A 22,006-nucleotide genomic window follows, 5' to 3' on the forward strand; every position below is an offset into this window, starting at 1 on the left:
ATATTGGATTGAACGTAAAGAAATGTTGTCTTAGCGGTAGTGTTATGATGTCAGGTTGTGTGACAGAAGAGCTATCTTTTAATAGCGAATAATTACCTGGGTTATCGTCAAGGTTGTCAAAAACTTCTTGAAGCTTTCTATTAAATCTTATATCGCAATAATATGAAAAAAAAGGTTTGACAATATAATCGTGCCAATAACTTCATATCAAACTGATTGTGCTGAAATGGCTTATGTCTGTGATTTGAAGTCCTTAAAAGATTAATATATAAACTACATAGGGATAGGGGTGAACGGTTAAATGAGTTACATTTTTACTCACTGTTACAAGCATTTTAAGGAGAGCACCTTAACAAAATGGCAGTCAACAATTTAAACTTTAAAACAACTCGGATCGCTAACAAAACCTTCAGCAATTTTCGTCAGTTCGCCGAATAAAATATGTTATGCAATAAAAGTGCATAAATTACAACAAAAAGAGAATATCGTCAAAATAAACCAAATAAACCTGAACACTTGTGTATGTGTTTAGTGTGTTTTCGTTTTCTGCTACGCGAGAAGAAAGTGAAAAATCTTGTTAATGAAGCGCCACAGAAATCTGGTTTTCGAAATCGTGAGCAGATTGCGATACGACAAGCAGTTTATTTCAGCTTTTTTTTGCTTAAAGTAAAACACTATTTTTTTTTAACGATTGGTGCGTTCGAACGCGCATTGATTAGTAATGGGACCAAACGTAAAACGGCGGAAGAGTAAAAACTACCGAATAAACATGGAAGATAAGAAACTAAAAAAAAAAAATAAGTATTACATAATTTGTGGACGATGGAGTAATACCCACTTGAAATAAATAAAACATAACATCAAGCATTCCTCACACGTTATCTAAATAGATTTATATGTATGTAGATTGGTAGAAATGTGTGTGTTCATGTAATTAAAATTTCGTTATTCTTACGCCTCTAATTTAAGAAGACAGCGTTTGTGGTTGTTGTTGCAGACACCTTGTTTTCACCACAAAGTTTGAAGGTACACATACACATACACTCATGCATGACTTACCTTGTACATTCTGTCATCGCTGCCGGTGCAGTCTTGATGCATGGCGACCGCGCCCACCACCGGTGATGTAACCTCGGTGATCTTCAACTGATGTTCATGTTCATGCTCTTGTTGTTGCTGCTGTTGCAGCTTGTCAATGGCGCTATGATTGTTTCGGCTGTTTGCCAAGTGCTGATTTTGTTCATATTGTTGTTGCTGCAGTTGTTGTTGTTGTTCGTAGGCGTTGTGCGTCATATCCATTTGATCGTCATCGTCCATGTTGATATCACTCAAGTCAACTAAGGCACCACTCTTATGCGCCACACTTTTATTATTGTTGTTGTTGTCGCGTTCTGTGGTCACAAAGTTGTGGTAATGATAGTTCAATGGCACATCGTCGTTCTCCGCCGAAATGCTATCGCCCACAGAGCGACCCTCGCCATGATAGAAGAAATGTTGTGGGAATGGTGTTGATGGTGATTCGTTATGGCTGTTATGCGTCTCTGCGCTATTGTTATTGTGTTCCACGTTGTCGCTTGTTATTATTGTTGGCGTTGTTTGTGCGTCCATATGATCGTGCGTATGAATATGATCGTGAGACTGTCCTTCAATCATCGGCACCACAACTGGTTCTTCAATGGTATTAGATTTTATTGTTGTTGCCGGCACTTCTTCTCTAACATTTTCATGCACAATATTCATTGCGCGTCCACGTTCCTCATTTGTAGAGTTCGACTCAGCCATTGCCGGTACAACAATCGTTTTGCTCTCTTCGGTGCTGATCGTTTTCGCAACATCCTCTCCAGTTGATTTGGTTGTCGTCTCGGTGGCCGCTTCTGTGGAGCTGCTTATGTCTTCGGCAATTAGTTTAAAATCTTCCTGCTCCGCCAAGCGATCGTGTTGCTCGGCGAGTATATGCTCGTGATATGGATCGTCTTCGTTTTGTGCTTCGGCTGCGTGGCCCGCAGCACCTACAGCTGTGCTATCACTTTCGTTTTCTTTCTGCATTGCTGCAGCCATCATGGCGGCCATCATCGATTCATCGCTATTGCTGGCAGTGATCAGAGTTGCCGGATGGCGAAAGTTATTCAGGTTCTTGTCCTCTTCGAATTCATGTGATATTTGATTGATCAAGACTTCAGCGGGCGTGTGCACTATCTTCTCTTCGTTGTGTGCGTCATGCTCATTATCTTCACTCGTGACACCGCCAACAGGCTGAATGTCTAACGGTTGACTGGGTTCTTTGTTTTCGGCAAAAATGTCATTCGCAGTTGAGGAGATCACATGCTCCGTCGAGTGCTCTTCAGCGATGTGATCATGTGTCGCTGGTTCATCATGATGTGTGTGATCGTCATCTTCGCTATGTACGTGCTCGTGATCATGTGCGTGTTCGTGCTCGTGTTCGTGTTCGTGCGCGTGTTCGTGTCCATGATGTCCGTGTATGTGTTGTATATGCTCCGCTTCATATTTGGTCAAGTGTGTGTGATTGTGATTGTGCTCAACCTTCTCCTCTTCGATAATCTGATGCGCATGCTCGGCCAATACATGTGGTACTACGATTGCTTCATTCAGTTCGGGCGTTGCGCTAGTCGTTGTTGTGGTAACAGTTTGATGAGCATTAATGGCGCCATCATGTTCTTTATGCTCCTTTGCCTGTCGCTCGCTGCTATATTCGTAAGTGGGTGTGGTCGTTGGCTCAGTAGTGGCGATAGGTTCTATTGTGGTCACCGGTAAGCCGGATGGTGGCGCAGGCGCACTGTTGTTAGTCGTTGCCGTGCTCGGTGCAGCAGCATCGTCATGTTGCGCCGATATTGTGGTCTCTGCTGCAGAAATCGGTACCTCTGTTGAAGAAGCTGCTGTGGAATTGGCGGCAGAATCTGTAGGAACAAAAGATGAGAATTTGGTAAAAATAAATGTGGAAATTTACTAAAAGTAATAATAAAATTTTAATTTCTATACAGAATGTGGAAATACTTTTAGAAAGGTTTCAACTGAGTGATGTCCACACTGTTCAATTAATATTAAGAGAAGGAAGTAAGACTATAGAAAGAAAAAAAAAATTTATTATCCTTATCCATAAAAGCTTGAAAATTGTACGCGTAAGATCTCTTTAACACTCATGAGATCACTATGGTTTTGGATTAGAATAAAAGTTGGATGGGTCGCTTGACTGAACACAAAGGTCTAAGAGGTTTTATTATAAAGGTCTGTAATGGAAAGCCGGTTGATGGTTAGAAAGATTGTTCGGATTTGGTAGTTAATAGGCTCACATATTTCATTAATGCAGACTTTCCAAGAAACACTGTCTAAGAGGTCTGTTATCGCACAACATTAATACAATTGACTACATTCTATAAAATTATGCTTAATTGCTTAGCAAATCGTTGCATGAAATAAAAATGTTATTTGTAAAAAAAAATTAATTATTTTCCATGTCGTTAAATATCCGATAATACCAGAATTCAACGTGCAAACAATTAATTACATTTCATGCCAGTAAACACAGCAGACGAAGAGCAACAACAATAAAAGCCAAATGCGTGAATTACATATGTGCATAATACTTGTATAAGCATACGTATGTACACACTCATGTCTAAGTTTTACGAATTTATCTAAGCGTAGAAGCGTGTTTGGAACGTGCTCTTAACACATCCGCTGAGTGGGCACGACCCAAGCACGCGGGAGAAACGCAAGCGCCAGCACCAGCACTTATACATACATACATCTATAAATAAGTACATGTATATAATATATATACATGTATGTACGTATGAGCGCTTAACTGCGCTCTGGAGCCATGAGCGCGTCGCTTTAATACAATATGCAATGAAGTAAATCGAAGCATTCAACTTTTTCATTGAGAATAATTTGAAATAAAATCAAAACTGAAATCACAACTAAATTGCAAGGAAGCTATTCCACGAAAACGTCATAAAAACTTATTATATTAGCTATGAGTGTTTTAGAAAGGTTCTGCCTGGTTAAGGCAGAAATTGTTGTCACATATTCACATTTAGTTTTTATACTCTAGCAAGGTACAGAGTATAAGAGTTTTGTTCAACTAACGGTGAACAATGGTCAATGTTTGAGATATATTATTGAAATTCAGACTAATTCTCCTAGTAGCATATCTGTGTGTCAAAAATAGGTTGAATCGAGTCAATACTTCCCATATACCTAATATAAAGATTACGAACTTCCTGGTGATTTTTTAGTTTCATCGGCCAATATGTGAGTTATCCCAATGATAATGATAGACCTTGTTCTACTCATACGAGTAACAGTGTATCTTTGTGCATAAAACAGGTAAAATTAGCCGAAAACTTGATCTATCCCTAATTGCACTAATATCAGGATTTTTGATTTTGAATATTCGGCTGACTTTACTCCATATGATTGGTGATTGTATGTGAGGTACATTTTTCGGAAATGTCGGTCGGTATATGAGTTATATGTAGTAGGTTAGGTTAGGTTAATCTGGTAGGCCAATAAACCACGCATAGACCAGTTTGGTCCTTTGAGCTACCGGCTGGAGTTCACTTGCTAAGGCCAAGAAGAGTAGTCACCGTTTAGTTATATTTATGTATATGTATGTATATATAAGATTATTTGGATACATCCTGACTTTGACTTCCTTATTCGTTAACATTTATAATCGCTGATGAATGCAAAGTTATTTCTACTTAATCATGATTATTTCTAGCAGAGATTTTTACTTTTCTTTCTGGAACGTGACAATAAGATTACACACTGATATTAGCGCAAATAAAAATACTGAAATATCAGAAGAATAGAGGAAAATAGAGGAAAACATGCATTCATTGTGATTGACAGATAAAACTGCGACAAATCACGGTGAATAGCTACTTGTGCTAGTGGTGTCAGTAACCACAAATCCGGTTACTAACAATTATACAGTGCTTTTCATTAAAAGAGTTAATTAGTTAATTTTACTCAATAATTACATTCCAATGTATTATTAATTTTTACTGGTTAAAACTTAGTAAGCTAAAAAATATGTCAATGAGATTGAGTTTATATAATTGATAAAACACTTGAATACAAAATTTTCTAGAGTTTTCTGGCCTACATCTTCTGCAAAACTCGACCCTAAGAATATGTTTTTGTTGTAGGCTAGTCCGTTTGAATAACAAAAAAAAAATCCAAAAATTTTTATACTTATATATATATAATTCTGTACGAGGAGCAAACTGTGGCAACAATTTTCGTCAATATTTTGATAATTCCAACCATCTCTTTCACATTTAAGATCTTATTAATTTTTTTTTTTGTTACTGTAAAAAACTGAAATGAGCGAAAGAACTCAACTTAAAGTAAGAGAAGTCGATGAAATGTTTATACAACTATAATGTATGCTAATTATTATTGAAAATAGATATCTCAGGCAAGTTTAAAAAGTTTAAAGTCGGAAAAAATATTACTCCCATTTCTTATTGAGTACTTCATACCATACTACTTTATTACAACTATTACTATTCTTCTTTCTTTACTTAAATTTATTCACGAATTTGTTATTAGTTTCATATTTATTCAAATATCACTTCTTACACACTGACAAACCGTTACTTTCAATCTTTTAGTTTCAAATGGCAATCGGTGAAACGGTTAAAGCTGTTCAGCATGACTCATAGTTCCTTAGAACATAATAAATAAAAAATGTTAAGTTATGAGCTCAAACACAAATGGTAGGCAGTGACAACGCTATTAAAAGGCGTTGTGTCCAACAAATCAAATTAAATGCTAAATATAAATATTTCTGTCGAATTCACGGCTAATTCTCCTGTTGCGAATTCGAAAAGTAAATGATGGCAAAGAAACGATTAACGGCAAAGCACAGCTTAGAAGAGCTTAAATAAGCGAAAAGTAGCCAAAGGTAAAGAAAAAACGGTGTGAACGAAAAGGTTGCCCATATAAAATTGAGGTTATAGCTTAGAAGTAACCTTTGCTAAAGTAAGTTTATTATTGGGAATTTGTGAAAAAGCATAATGCGCGGAAATATTTGCGCTTTACTGTGTTTTTTTCCAATTTCATATATGACTGAGTGGCCAAAAATTTACCTACCTTTTATAAGTAAATATTACTTGTGTGTGTAAATAAAAGGCGCTTTGTCATAATTAAGAGTAAAGAAAAAATTTTTTCGAAATATTCTAAGAATGTCTGTATATAAAAATTTTCAAATGTGCGAACATAAAATTCTAATGGAATTATGTTTTATGTTATATTCTTTTATAACAACATAGTACAATAGTTAACTGTATTGACTACGAATTAATAAGATTTTGAGATTATTACATAACCAAAATCGACTATACAAAAACACTAATTTTCATTTCATAAGAAAGAAAAAACATTTTATACCAATAAGTAATAAAAATATTTAAATATATGAAGGGAGAAAAATGTTGCCTGACACGTTTCTGAAGTTCTCAGAACTGCTTAAAATATTAAAATCTGCAAACATAGATGAAACATGTAAGCAAGTGCATCTAAAGCAACCGATTTTAGGATAAAAAGTATACAAGACGAGTTTGGCAGTAAAAATTTGCAGCCCGCCATATTTCAAAAGCAGCTCCCAGCACACCAAATGAATGTGTGTTATTCTACTGAAGCGCATATTTAATATATAATTAGACAGTGTTATTATATAGAAGCATGTAGCATGTATATTGAGTACACATTTATACCTTTGTGCAGCCGCAAGGCTGTATATGTGTCTTCTAGCGTATCCCAACCGAGAAAATATATTTTAGTATATTTCTGAACTTGAAATTCGTTTATTACTGTGGGGCTAATGGTTAATGATTAAGTATAAACTTTATATAATATATCATATTTAGTCTCAGCTGAATAGGGAAGGGGAATTCTTACATATGTATGTATTGAATAAGTAATGGGTGTGAATGGAATTAATTAGACGGCTACGCAAAGATTATGGCGTATGGGAAAATAAAAATAAACATAATGCATAGCCAAACTTAAAACCAACAACAACAACAGTGCTAAAAGCAATTAGTATGTCAAAACAAAATATGGCGTAATAATTAGCAGGCAGATCTTGCTTAACGCTACATTTCTATGTGCAGCAAATTGCTTAAGAAATTATAAAGTAATTAATTTTGCCAGCACATCGATAATTAAATTTCGAAAATTATTAAATATTACTCATTTCGATTTCTTGGCGGTGTTGAAATATAACATATTTCTCCACAAAAATTATCAAAAAATTTCGAAATTATATATTATAATTATAAAAAATCTTATATAACATTTTTTTTATATTTAATTATAGGGGATGAGCAAGTATAGAACAAGTTCGTTGCCAAACTCTTTTGATTCTTAACACATTTCAATAAATTATTTATACTTATTTTTCTCCTACTATTTTTAGCCGCTAGTTTCTGTGTTTGTACATTTTTCCTTACTTAAATCTGCAAATGCTAAGTAGAAAACTTAACTCTGTAAGTGGGCAATCATATTGTTAACGCTGTCAGCAGAGCGAGGCGTGTTCAAATCACCAACAACTACTTAGCCACGAAGAATGGCATTCTAATTGAATGAAATTTCACCAATTTGTGGACGCCGCTATTTGCGCCATTACTGCCAACACCACAGATAACTGCTGAGCTGAGCACTCTATAACATACCGATACATACACGCACACATTCATATGAAAGAATGTAAATAATCGCCCTGTGCCGTGCAGTAAAGGAAGTGTTATAGCGACGTTGTGAATGGAATAAATAAGCAGTCGCAAAAACGAAAATAAGAAGAAATAAATAAACATGAAAATAAATAAGAAATAAGTAAAATTATAGCAAAAATAACACTCTTTATTTGCGAACACACAGAACTCAAGGTTCATGTCAATAACCCTCACGCGGCTTAGCGGCACAGGGACTTTGCAGATGAATGGCCCGGTGAACGTTGGCTGGAGTGCGCTGCTGAAAGCTACTTCTGTCGAAAAAGTCGTTTCTTATTTTGTCAATAGATGTGGTTGAATCATGTATTGGAAAAGTGAGATTTTAAGCTTCCTTTAACAAAAAAAAAAAAAAACAAATAATTATTATTATATTCGCAGAAGTTGAAAAATGTTACAGCTGTTCAAAAATGAGTGAAAATAACGAAGGAATTTGCCTTATTTTGAAATGTTTGTATAAAAAATTTGAAAATTGTGAAGACGAAAAAAAGGAAGACGATGCTGTATCAGTCCGCTCGCTTCTGTTCTGGAACTGAACTCGATTTACACTGATGAATAATGACTGACTGAATAATGTCTCTAGCGGAAAAATGGCAATAAGCGGTCGACCAAAATTGTTTATTTATTATGATAAATATAATATAAAAAAAAAAATTAGTGGATATTTGATTAGAAATTCAAAAAGACTTTTTCGACTACCAATATTTCTCAGAGAAAACTTTTTCCCGGGAGTTTAAAATATTTTTTTTCAAAAAATGTCAGAATTTCTTTGTTAATAATGTATGTTAGTAAGAATTAAAAATTCTTATAAAATATGTAGTATTTTTGATGAGAAAGAAATGTTTGACAAAAGGCTGTCTCTTAACCGAAGAATCCCATGTAAGCCCTTAAATATGTATGTTCATACCAAAATATTTATAGATTTAGTAAATTATTACAACAACAAAAATCAAAAAATATTAAGAAAAGTGAGAATTGTAAAATATTATAACACCAAAGTGGTTGCCACATGTTTTAATTAATTTAATTTTTTTGTTAATTAATTTTATGAAAGTTTATTTGTTTATTTTATTATTATTACAAATTGTATCGCAAATCGACTTTAATACTCTGGCAGCGCATTACTGAAGTTATAACTTTCATTAATGAATTTTTTCTCACTGTTTAAAGCGTATTTTCAAAACACATAAATGCATGTTAATGGCGCTCATCTCCTTCATTTATTTCATATTATATCTCCAAGCAAGGTGTTTAAGGCACAATTATAGAATAAGTAGTTGCATAGTCATGTCCTTTGCGTTATTAGTACTTGCATATGTAGTACCGCTATTTATTAAAGCGGCGCACGTTCCGCGCTTCACTCAAACTACACTTCAGAATTTAAGTCTTTAAGTCAATGGCATTGGTTTCAAAGGGTGATGGACAGCAAAAGAAAATATAAAGAAGAGGAGTAAAGCGACAACTGCAAGTGCCGCTTAAAATCAAAAGTCAAAGCAGACACAAAAGATAAATAAAAGCACAATAAAGAAAACAACGAAAAGGTGTATTGAGACGGATGTGCTCAATCGTGTTTTATTTTACAGTCAATATGCACGCATTTACATATTTGAAGGAAAAGTATACACAAACACACATGCATACACACTCGCACTTGTTAGCATTTGGGTTTTAAGTTTTGCTTTTCTTTCATGTTTTATCGATTGACCGGAAGTGTGGCACGAAGTAACACTGCAGCAACAATAAAAAGTTCATAATTTTTGATGATGCCGAAAATAATGGCGGATGCGACAACAAACACCAAAGCACGACAAAAACGCCGGCGGCGAATAGTTACGTGTGCGGGCTCTTCAAGGCGTAACACATTTGCTGTACGCAAGAAGCAGAGCGAGAGTTCGAGTCTACAAATTAGAGTGTGAGTGACTGAAGCAAATAAAATAAAATATAATAGAAAAATAGTAGCAAATTTTAATAAAATGTTCGTAAAAAATTCAATTGAACACGCAACTTAAGCATTACATGCAAAACACTTACACCTACATACAAACACTAACATATGTGTATAAGTTTTTAATGCACAAACAAAAAATGTATGCAGCCATGTCATTTGTGCTTTTAATTACGATTATTAACACCAAAGTCAACGCTACACAGCTACATATGTCCGCCCGTGTTTGGTAATAATGACTCATTTGCACAACTGCACATTCGTTGGCGGCAAGCGCTTTCATTAGTCGACTGTATTTTGTCCAAAAAATATTGCACCCCAATACGTTGTGCTTAGCTGCCGCGATTGTTGCTATTTCGTCTACACATGCTTATGACGAAAACTTTTCGTAACGGTCCAACTATGTCCAAATTTGTATCGTATTTGGGTCGTTGATTCGTTAGCATTCAGCGGACAGTGTGTGGTGACAAGCTTTAGAGCTTTATGGGTATTACGTTATGTTGCTTTACGGTCTTTTTCCTTATTTTTTTCCTTATTACGGAAATTCAGAAAGTGTGTGTGCGTGTGTGGGCGTCAACAAGAAATCGACAATTCAATACGAAGCGGTACTTAATTATGAATTTATGTAGTATCATGTGGTGTGTGTGGCATTGCGTATTCTTAAATGCGGTGTGAATGACATCTGTGTGTAAGGCGAAAACGTAGCTGTCATTGAGGATGACATAACTTCGTGACATTTTGTAGACGAAAAAGTCGTAAAATGTAAAGGTAAATTTGAGTACTGTTATAAAAGCAGACGTTTCAATAATTTTTAAGTACAAAATTTAGTATTGGTTGTATAATACAATTTTGACATGAAATGCTATTTTTGCAATTTAGTTTTGATGATTTATGTAAAATTGTTTGGAAAACTTGCGAAGTCGAAAAAATTTGAAAGTGTTTAAAATTTTAGAACAAAAATAAAATATTTGTTGTAAATTGTAATATCTTTTAGGAAAATAGTAATAATAAAATGAATGATTTAAGTTTAATAATAGAATTTTCTTAGTCGAAACCAAAGTATCCGACCTGTAAAAATTAGTTATAATAAAATAAATAAGTTACAATAAATTAGATCTAGTAGATAATACCGTTAAGTAAAAAAAAATTATTGAATCATAAAATTGAGTTGCTGCAAACAAAAGACTTAAGACACAAACTTGCTAATCATCGCAGTACTAAAAACTCTGGCACAAAATTCCAGCGCTTTGCATACACATTTCTATACGCATTCAAGTGCAACACATGCTAACATGCACTCGTCTACTTTTTTACTATATTCTGTGCGCATGCCTCGCTTCTGTTTTCCAGCTCATTAATTGAAAGCGTCAATAGCCGCAATGCGTTCTCCTGTTAAGCAATAGATCTTCTCAGCTCATCATTGTAGCAGCAGTGCTTGTTGTTTTTTCTTTTTATTGTTGCACGCAGTTTGCCACATGCATGAAACGCTCTTCGCTTATCATGCTTCCAAGTCATTACCATCAACATCATAATCATCATTCGCCTGACACTAATTTATGTTTCTTTTGGCTTTTGTGGCGCCACATATTTGTTGTTCGTGCAGTTGAATAGCTTTTCTTGTTTCATTTAGTTCAGTTGCTTTTGTTGTTTTGAGACTTTTTTACTCAGCTACTAGTTATGTTGTTTTACTTTTTTTTTTTTCAATTTGGTTGTTTATTCACCACATTCCGATTGAGCTAGAGAATTGACCTTTTCATGGCGGTTTAACATTCGGCAGGCATGCAACATTCAAACACATCTATAATATATGTGTAGGAGTGTGTAAACTGAATTGTTGTTGTTGCGTTATTAAACTGAGTGCCGGTGTCGCGGCTGTTCGACTGCAATCAAGATTATGTTTGTATTTTTCTGCAAATTTTTCTAGAAGCTGTTAGAAATCGTCTTACACTGAAGCTTCAATAAATCAAATATATTGAGCAAGTAATGAGTTTGAGTGATGATAGGTTGTTAAGTGGATAGGCAAGTTGGGAAAAGTGCTTATTGTGTATGAGGAAGGAAAAACTTAAGATCTGATGTTATGTTGAGGAGTGAGAGCTAAGAAGCCGTATACCTACTTCATTTTATTTTCTTTAATTTTACTTTGTCTTATTTTATTTTATTTTATTTTAGCAGTGCAGATGACTTGTACGAATTAGATGAATAAATTCTGTTATAAAGACCAATATGAGATAAAAAATGTTTCAGAAGTGATAAATTACTTATTTTTCATGACTTCGAAATTCTTTTGTTTTAATTTATTCTCTATTTTTTAAGTATGAATGAATAATAAAATAAAAGCGCTAATTTCTGCTGTTTAGTGAAATAGCAGTATTAACAAAAAATATCAAAAAAATCAGCATAACTCATTAATTCGCTTAATTAGACGAAATAACATTTTTGTTGTAATTGTTGTATATCTTTTATTGGCTATTACAGCCTCGCATCTACGTGGCATGGAGTCGACCAAGTCCTGGCAACGCTTAAGGGGAATTTGCGCCCATGCCTCTTGAACAACCTGCCAAAGCTGTGCCTTAGAAGACGGCGATTGCTTTGAAACAAAACTCTTGACGTCTCCCCATAAGAGATCCGGGGATTGAGCTGGCCATGACATTAAATCGATTTTTTCCTGGCTGAGCCAACTTTTAGCCAATTTGCTGGTGTGTTTTGGATCGTTATCCTGCTGTAATGTCCATTTTAAGGGCATACTCCAACTGGCATATGGCAGCATAACGTTCTTTAATGTCTCCACGTACACATTCTGATCCATCATCCCATTGATCATATGTATTGGTTCCACACCGCTATAGGAGAAACACGCACATATCAAAATTTTAAGGCCACCGTGCTTTACCGTCTTAACCGTATAATTTGGACTATATTCCGTATTTGGGGGACGACGGACATACTGTCTAGAGCCTGCTCCACAAAACAAGACCATTTTGGATTCATCTGTCCAAAGGATATTGCGCCATTTTGATATTGGCCAGCTGAAATGACTTCTGGCAAACTCCAACCGGGATTTAATATGTCTTTGTGTAAGTAAAGACACCTTTCGTGGGCTTCGCGCATTCAAATTTTCCTTTAGCAGTCGTCGTAGAATGGTTACGTTACTGATCTCCAACTTCAGCTCGGCTTTTATTTCCCTAGAGGACGTAAAAGGATTGTTTTTGCTGAAGCGCACTATGCGTCGGTCCTCTAAATTTGAAGTTTTGCGTATGGCACCACCTTTTTCGGGCTTTAATTCATAATTTATGGCATTGTATACCATCTTAGCAGAACATTTTAAACGATCTTGTATTTCTTTGTATGTTTTCCCTTCCTTTCTCAGCTCAACAATCAAAAGCCTAGCTTCCTTGGAGCAGTGAGGTCCTCTACCCACTAAAATTTCATTTTTTTCATTGTTATAGTGTATTGTCATTTAAATTACAATAATAAACATAATGGAACTCACTATTCACAAATTTAAATTTTTTATCGGCACTTTTCGTTCAGAATAATTAAAAACTGCTATTTCAGTGAACAGCCAAAAAGTTGTGAATGTTTGCAAAAATATAAAAAGAACACACCAAACACATCAAATATAACGGGGTTTTTACTTTTTTCTATTCTCTGAATTCCATTCTACAAAAACAATATGCAAGCGACCAACTAACAATAAGGAATATGCAAAAGAAACCGTTATATATTTTCGCTTCTCTTGCACTGCTATTTCAATGAACACAGCTGTATATATATTTTTCTTTATTTAAAGGTGTTTTTTATTTGCTATGAAATAAATGTTAAAAACTAATATTTTCGGATTTTTTTTGTAGACCAAAATTCATAATACTATAATATACATCGATATTACAATTATAACTACACTCCATAAATTTTTTTCAAACTTATTTTTTTTTTCCTAAACCGGCATAATAAAACATAGCTATTTCACTAAAAAGCCAATAAAAAACATAAAAAGTGCAATAATAATTTTTGTTTTAATTTGTTTTATTATAAGTCTTCATTTTGCATTTTTTATAATTTTTGGAAGTGTTATTTATTGCAATTATATAATCCACATTAACATGCAGAAATAAATTTTATTATAAAAGTATAATTTTTCTGAAAATACCTACATATTTGTGCAGACTTTTTAAAGAAAAATAATTATCTCAAAAAAACTTTACAAAAACAAAAATTTACATAATAATTTGAGAATCGAAAGTCATCATAACATGCACCACTGATTTATTTGTGTGGAACAAATTCCGCACAATAAATAAGCGCACTTCGCTAAAGCCAATCCGTTCAAAAATAAAAATAAAAGCTGCTAAAGGTCAATATGCGCAAAACAAAGCAAAAAAAGCTAAATATCGATTTTAATTGCTTTGCTGTTAATGCTAATGCAAATACATTGTATTTGTATTAAAATCCCATAAACATAATAGAGTAATGTTTAAAGAAAAATTACAATATGCGAACACTTCATTTGCACAACACACACACATACATATACATACAAAAATCTGTATTATTTATTAGACATGCGTTATGATCGTTACATCACCGCTACATATTACAGCAGCATGCAAAGCAACAACATGCAGCAACAAAAATAACAACTGCATGACTTGTGGTATGCACGCGTGTGCTGTGTCTTGCGGCATGATGTGGCAGTGAAGTGTTGCTACACAGCATGTTACCGTTGTTGTTACAATCGCATTTCATTGTTGTAATTATTTAATATCGATTTGTTGTTGCATTTTTCTTTGCCTTTTCTCTGTGGTTTTGCTGGTTATAGGCGTTATTGCCTTGAATTGAATTTGATTTTGGTTTTTCTATTGCAAATTGGAATGTTGCCGGTAGTGGCCATATAATAGAAAATTTATTTATGAATTCGAAATTTCATGCAATATTTATTGGAAAATTAATCGGAGCATGGCAGTAATTAGAAAAAATTATTTTTAACTACTTAATTAATGTGGTTTCAATTAAATTAATAAATTTGATGTTGTTGGCGTTTATTATACTTTTTATAGATATATCTTGAGAGTCTGCGTAAATTATTGAATTAAAGCTTTTTTCAACAACGAACCTTAAGAAAGGTATATTCTTCTAAGTTTTATATCTTGAACTCATTAGCATACCAACCCTCGATGCTTGATTTTAGAGGCAGTGTCTGGAAACTCCTCCATAAGCCAAGTTTTGCTTCACTGAATTTTTTTCCTTTCAAAAGGCTAATTTTATTGGTGACAGCTACCAAATTTTTACACACGCCCTTTGAAGGTTAAGGTTAACTAAAAATCATATAGATTTCACTTTAGTAACATCATCTATGCCTCAGGCCGGAACTTTTCAATTGACCTTACCATAACCACTTACTAACTTAAGCTAATTACAAGTAGTGAGCAGATACTACGACTCTCTTCTATATAAAGAAACCAATTATTATAAAATTAAATGAGAATTTTAATTAAATTAACAAAAAAAATGTTTTTTATTGCTTTCAAAGTTAATTTCTAAAATCTAATAAATAATAATAGAAAAGTCAGCTCTCTATCGCCTTTACACTACAAACTCGTTTTAAACTTACTATCAACGAAAACAGATTAAAAATAGCTCATCCTCATAACTAAATGTAGATACAAGTATTTAGTGATATTATATATTTTTTAGACCGGTTGGAAATTAGGGCGGGCCAAAAACTTTGTTAGAAAGTATAAAAACAGTTTCGAAACTTGACCAATACAATTTGACTTTAATTACTTTCTCCGCCTTTAAGCTCACTTGTACTAAAAATACTAAATAGCTCAGCATCAAGTGCCCGAGCTGTAAGCACTCATTAAACATACAACTTTCTCTAATGGCTAACGCTTGATTTAATCTAAACAAAACGAAAATACTTGAAATCGCTTATACATGAGCAGGCAGCAGCCAAAACCAGGTGTACGAAAGAATGCCAAATTGAAAATAAGGAAATAAATCGTTGCCACTACCTGAAAAACAGCCATGCGAGTTTGTAGCAACTAGGTAATACACACGTGCATATATTTCCCAGCTGTCAGAATGCCAAACGAATAATTTACGACATTTTCTGGCGGCCAAACAACTGGAATTGCAATTAACACCGCAGCAGCGGCGCGAGATGGGCTAGAGGAAAATCAATAGGAAAGAGCAAAAAGCATAGAGACAAAGAAACCAGTTGTTTTCGCGGTCATTGATAAGTCAAAGTGGTTGCGTTGTTGTAGAATTTCACACTCCACTGTACAAAGCGCATAGCTGTTTCTGAAGAAATTTATGTGGTGACTGAAGTAAGTTTGCCAGAGTTGAGCGCGAAATGGAATGTGGTTGTATGATGCTAAGGCGATATTTGGCGGCAAGGTGCAGAGGGCGGCTCTCAACCACGTACATAATTGATGACATCAATTTGTGTCAAAGACATTTCCCGCTCACATAAATTAGAAGTTACACCAGTCGGCTTAAATCAAATTTCTCTTTCTATAGTGAATTCTACGACTGTAGAAAACGTATGTTATATTCATTTAGATACTAGTATGCGTATTAGTATAATATATATATATACTTTTTTTTATTTTTCATCGCTCAAATTACTTAAAGTAAACTTTGCAGCTCGCTTACAAATCGTACAATGACTTTATTAAATAAAGCTTTAATATGAAATTCGTGCTTTATTTTAAACATAAAAATATTTCAAAAGATACATAAGTATGCCCAACCGCTGCTTTCGTAACGACAGATTTCAAGCAAATGAGAACATTGGAGCGTGAATTGCAAAGAGTGCAGAGCATAATTTGTAACAAAGCTAACAAAGCAATAGCTTTAAAAGCAAAAGTAGACTGAATTAACATATAAAAACAAAGATTGCATACATACAGGTATATACCTAAAGATAGTTCACACGCAGATAAAAAAGGAGTTTCACATTAAAACTCATCACCTGTAACGAATGTGATTATGCATACACTGCCAGAGGGTTAACACAAAATGACCTAATAAAGCTTAAAATAAATAATAAAAAAAAATTTAAATATTGTCAAAATAAAGTCAAGACTCAATTAAAGTGCTTATGGCTATAATATAACTCACGAAACCCATACTTGAGTTGGTGACCAGCTTGTTTTTTAATATTTATGATTTCGAAATTATTATTTTTACGATTTTTTGAAGTTATACTAGTATACAAGGAGGAACCAGGTTACCGTCTTTTGTCTTCTTGTCCATGTATTTATCCTCGTAAAATGTTCGCCGGTGGCTCGAGTATAAAATGTTTGTTAAAACGGAACATAGGAATTACCCTCTAGGAAATTCTATACTAAAAAATATCCTATAACTAAATTAATAATAGGAATGATCAGCACAAATCTGCCATGTCTGAATTTATAATATCAGCATTTTTTTTTTAGTACAAAATTTCCTTCAAGGTCATTCATAATAAATTCAGATATAGTACGATATTTTTCAGATTACAATTTCCTAGAAGATCTCCTATGATATAAATTTAGATATAGGAGATTTTCTTAGTATAAAATTTCCTAGAGGGTCATTCCTCCAACCAGCTGTCAAAGTAACCACACGTTTTTACATTTTTATGTGTATTTTGACAAACAACTTTTTTTCGGAAAACTCAGAGTTGGCAACACATTCATTAATATTCGTTAATAGCCAGACATAATAGTCTATGAACTACCGTTACCTAATAATGAACGCTTATTCATTATTTTCGTAGATTAAATTTCACGTTTTCAAATTCAAAACCATTTAATTGAAAAAATGCAATGCATTTAGTAGACAAGAAACTATATTCGTCATATTCATTGTCAATTGCAACAGCGAAGACGCATGTCACAGCGTCATTAAATAATGTAAAAAAAAGGCATGACATATGCCACCGAAATAAACTAGCACAGCAATGCAATTAGTAGGTGATCAAGCGGTAAATATTGTGTTTAAGTGCGGCGCAAGCAAATTTCCGTTTACGTAGCATCAACAGCGCAATTAACGCAATATTTTTGATGATTTGCTAAATAAATACCAGTTAAGATGCTGATAATTAGCTGATGAAAAGTTGTTTAAAAGCCACTTGTCGTCTTCATTAGTCGCGCAAATGAAGAAAGCATTCAATGAAGAAAATGATATGTCTGCGAACTATTTAAGAAATTGCGACTAAATATAGCAAATTACGTTTATGACGAGTAAAAAGTGAGGCAACATATATGTATATGTATGCATATGTACTGTTACGTGCTTTACATAGTAATTTATAAATAGCTTATGCAAAGCTGTAAGTTAATTATATTAATGACCATACAAGCTGACTCGGCGAAATTTGTATTGCCTAAGAGCACACCTTGGACCGAACGGTTTGATAATAGTTGAGACTTTATGGTTTAAATTTTGATGTGAGAAATCTCTCTAAATTTTCTTGTTTGTATAAGATGGTTTTTTAAATAAGTCTTTCTGATATTTTAACCGCTGTGCTGCTCTTCGCAGATCTGAGACAGTAAAGGCAGTCTCAATTGAATGGGCGGATCTCAATGATCTCAACAAATTTGTATGAGAATTGACAAAAGGCATGTTCGAAATATTTTGGATTTATTTTAATCAAAATTCTTAAATGAGAAAATCAAAAAAAAAAAAAAACCAGAAAGCTCAAAATCCTTGATTAAGAAATTCGTAATTTTTCCCACACAGGGACAGGTAGGGTGTATATAGCCATTATAACCGTGTGTCACATATAATATTTTTATTCAAATCGCTCACTTTGAAAGAACATAATTTATTCTAAAGGTTGACATAGTTCCATATATGTATAAGATTGTTTTAAGAAATATAGTATATGAGAACATTTTGTTAATTAATTATATTTTATTTATTTTATTTTTTATTTTATTTTATTTTATAAAAGCTTACATAATAATACAATTATTATACAAACTTAAGAAAATACGCAGGTATATTTTATTAATTTTTAAAAATATTTAAAACTGTACATACTTATTTGTATTTGTGAACGCGTTGTGATAAAAATAATAATTAAAATATATTATTTTCTCATTATAAGCTTTATTATCCATAAATATGCAAAAAAACTCGCTATAAAAATTAAAACTATCAGCGAAGAAAATTTAAAGTTCATTTCATGCTGTAAAAAGTTGAAAAAATGCCGTGCAATAAACCCAAACATAAACAAGTAAGGAGAGCTAAGTTCGAATATAACCGAACATTTCATACTCTTGTAACTTGTGTGGTTTAAAGCCAAGGAAATACATTCAGGTTTATAAGACCTGCTAGTTAAATGGGGTCTAGATTCAGTTTCCACTTGATTTTATTCATTGTAACACACAAACATTCACCGTTATAAGAAAAACATGCACTCCTAAAGTTACCTGGAAGTTCGAAAATCGTTGTTTGGCATATGGCAGCTAAGGGAAGTATTGACATGATTCAACTTCACAAGAAATTGATTTTATCATTCAGTTTGTATAGCAGCTATATGATATAATGGTCTGATATGGCGAATTGGGGAACTAGTTTGTATATATTCAACCCTTTGGGTATACACGCTTAATGGCATATGCATTAGGCTGTTCAGGGTATAAAAATACTAGATACTTTGTATAGAGATATCTGCGAATGTGGAAAAATGGAATGGCTAATTTAAAACTTCAGGTTCGTGGTGAAAAAACACATTGAAAGGTCATTTCTGCTCAGTAATAAAAAAACTGCTGCAATATATAATCAAATATATTTGTATGTATTCAAAATAATGCTGAAATATATAATTGCTTATATCTGCAAAAAAGTATAATTCCCAAAATATATTAATATTACATGGTTTTTGCGAACAATTTTCGCCAATAAAAAACCAATAAATTTATCAAATTATCACGCAGTTACTTGGTCCACTATATAAATATGTAGGCATGCATTCGTGCACGTCGTGCAGCGCTATTATTTTCCCAAAAATGTATAGTGTGATTAGCTGCCTGCACAGAAATGACCTTTATTTCGTTGCATACTCATATATATATGATATATACATACTAAGCTATGCATTGCCAAATGTGTGTGTGTGTTAAGAAAAAAGCGCTAGCAAAAATGGAAGAAAAACATTTCATGCAATTACCGTGAAACCTGCAGTGATTTTAAAGTAATTTTTTTCAATATTCGCGCTTTTTTAATGACTCACTGAATGCCTGTTGAACCGTCGAATAGGCGTGGGGATTGCCAGTATGACTAGTTCGAATCTATTTAAGTTTATTGCAAAGTACGCATTTCAAGGAATTATCGGCATTTTTGCGAAATTCACATATTTACGTATGAATGTACTATCTGTGTATGCATTTTTATTTACTTTTCAAGTTTCATTGACGCACGTACGTCCTTGCGTGGCGCTTTAGCAGCTTTTTAGATTTTAGAATGCCAAAGTGCTGAATGCCATCACATTTACTTATAACTGCTTGTAATGCTTTTGATAAAAATAGATTGTGATACGCGAAAACTGTTACGGGTTTTTACTCGCTTCGAGGAAAATAACAAACAAACTTAATATTTTTTAAGTTATTTATTATCAAAGCGAACAATTTCCAGATGAGAGATTATGAAGTAAAAATATTTAGTCTATTTGCAAATTTTCTACAATAAAATAGCTAATTGACTCAGTTAAGAAAGTAGTAAATTATCCACAACTAATTGAAAAACTAAATCAATTAGGGGCAATGTACACACCAAAATGCACTTAACTCATTTCATTTTCAATTTAGTTGCAGTTTCTATTTAGTTGACCTTAATTACGTCAATTGGCAAATTGTATAACCACGAACTGTAATCTTGATCTCTCAATTTGACCAATTTGGCTAATACCTATGGGTTTTTGTATATTTCATAATTTTCATATGTAGAAAAATATTTTAGTTCGTGTTTTAAAATCATTTGAGAGACTTGCGGGTTAGCAACCAGCTCAATGCAGCTAAAGGATTTTTTGTGAGATCTTTGGGGCTGGAATCCAAGCAGAACAGTGTCCTAAACTGTTGGATGGTGAACGGTATAGGAAGTGAAACTCTTTATTAATTCCATTGCTGTATAAATTCCGGGTTCGCTGGGTTCGTGTTAAGGCGTACTTATAAAAACTGCAACACGATGCTGAAATTGGAAATTGTTCATTTTTCTAGTTACCAGTACTAAAGTGAATAAATATTTATTTAATAAATACGAATTCTATTATTCAAATACAATTAATGAATACACAATTTAAAAGTATTTCAGTCGAAATAGACATTTTTACAAGTTTCTTAACGCTATCTCTATTCGAAAACACTAATTGAGGGACAACCAATTGAAGACCTCAATGTGCCCACTTTCTAGCGTGTTTATTAGCAAAAACGTTGCCAGAGCTTAATATTTAAAGCACAAAACATTCGAGACTTTCGCTTTTCCGTGTATGCACTAACAGTTATCTAAGCAAAGAATAACTTAAAAACTTTATAGCGAACACATTAATTTGAGCTAGTGAATTTCTAATGGGCATATCTATTTATATTCAAATGGGTAGTAAGTGCTTTGAATATACTTAATTGTCAAATGTTAGAGATTGTGTGGTTTTATCTAGAGCAGTGAGCCTTTTAAATATTTATAATTGAAAAAGTAAGCTGTGTGTGAAGCCATTCTTATGTTATATTTGATATGTATTCAAATCAAAAAAACTTAAAAAGCAAAATTGTACTCGCGCATTAATGAAAGCACGCCTGTTAAGGCTACAAAGGCCAAAAACTAAATCAAGGTCTCACATAAAGTAGTTCGCACATACGCGGCGTTGCCTTTTGCATTTGTCTTTGCCTTAGAGTTATTTGTATTTGAATACGCGTTAAAACAAAAAGCAAAAGTGGACAGATATAAATTTTATTACTAGCCATTCACTCTTCACACACACACACATACATGTATTATATATGCACAAGTTGATGCGAAACTTTGAACTTTTCAGACAAGTTTTTTATTATTAAAATTTTGTCTTTATGACTGAAAACTAGTTCTTGGCTTAAACAAAGTGGTGCGCATGAATAATGATTCGAAAAATATTAATTTCTACATAAGGCTGCTTCGACGTTGTCATTTCGCACCTTGCGCTCAAATTTTGTGATTAATGCCGCGGTCACTTATTCAATAAGCATTAGATCCAAACACAAACACATCGCCAAACTGCAATTAAAAATCGATTTATAGCTAATAAGCATAGCATGAAAAAGTTAATTTTATCAAATAT

At 33.4% G+C, this 22,006-nt stretch overlaps 1 protein-coding gene across 5 annotated transcripts in view; it reads right to left on the reverse strand.

Moving 5' to 3' along the window:
• The window catches only part of LOC108973469 (putative epidermal cell surface receptor), a 45,698-nt gene that overhangs the window by 14,599 nt on the left and 9,093 nt on the right, over positions 1-22,006 (reverse strand). For all 5 annotated transcript variants that reach the window (XM_018940749.1, XM_018940745.1, XM_018940747.1 and 2 more), the window contains exon 3: positions 1,060-2,915. In XM_018940749.1, the coding sequence (XP_018796294.1) occupies positions 1,060-2,915 (1,856 nt within the window). The remainder of the gene's footprint in view (positions 1-1,059; positions 2,916-22,006) is intronic.

This window comes from Bactrocera latifrons, unplaced genomic scaffold (genome assembly GCF_001853355.1).
Source record: "Bactrocera latifrons isolate USDA-ARS-PBARC rearing strain unplaced genomic scaffold, ASM185335v1 scaffold_48, whole genome shotgun sequence".
Lineage (NCBI taxonomy): Eukaryota > Metazoa > Arthropoda > Insecta > Diptera > Tephritidae > Bactrocera > Bactrocera latifrons.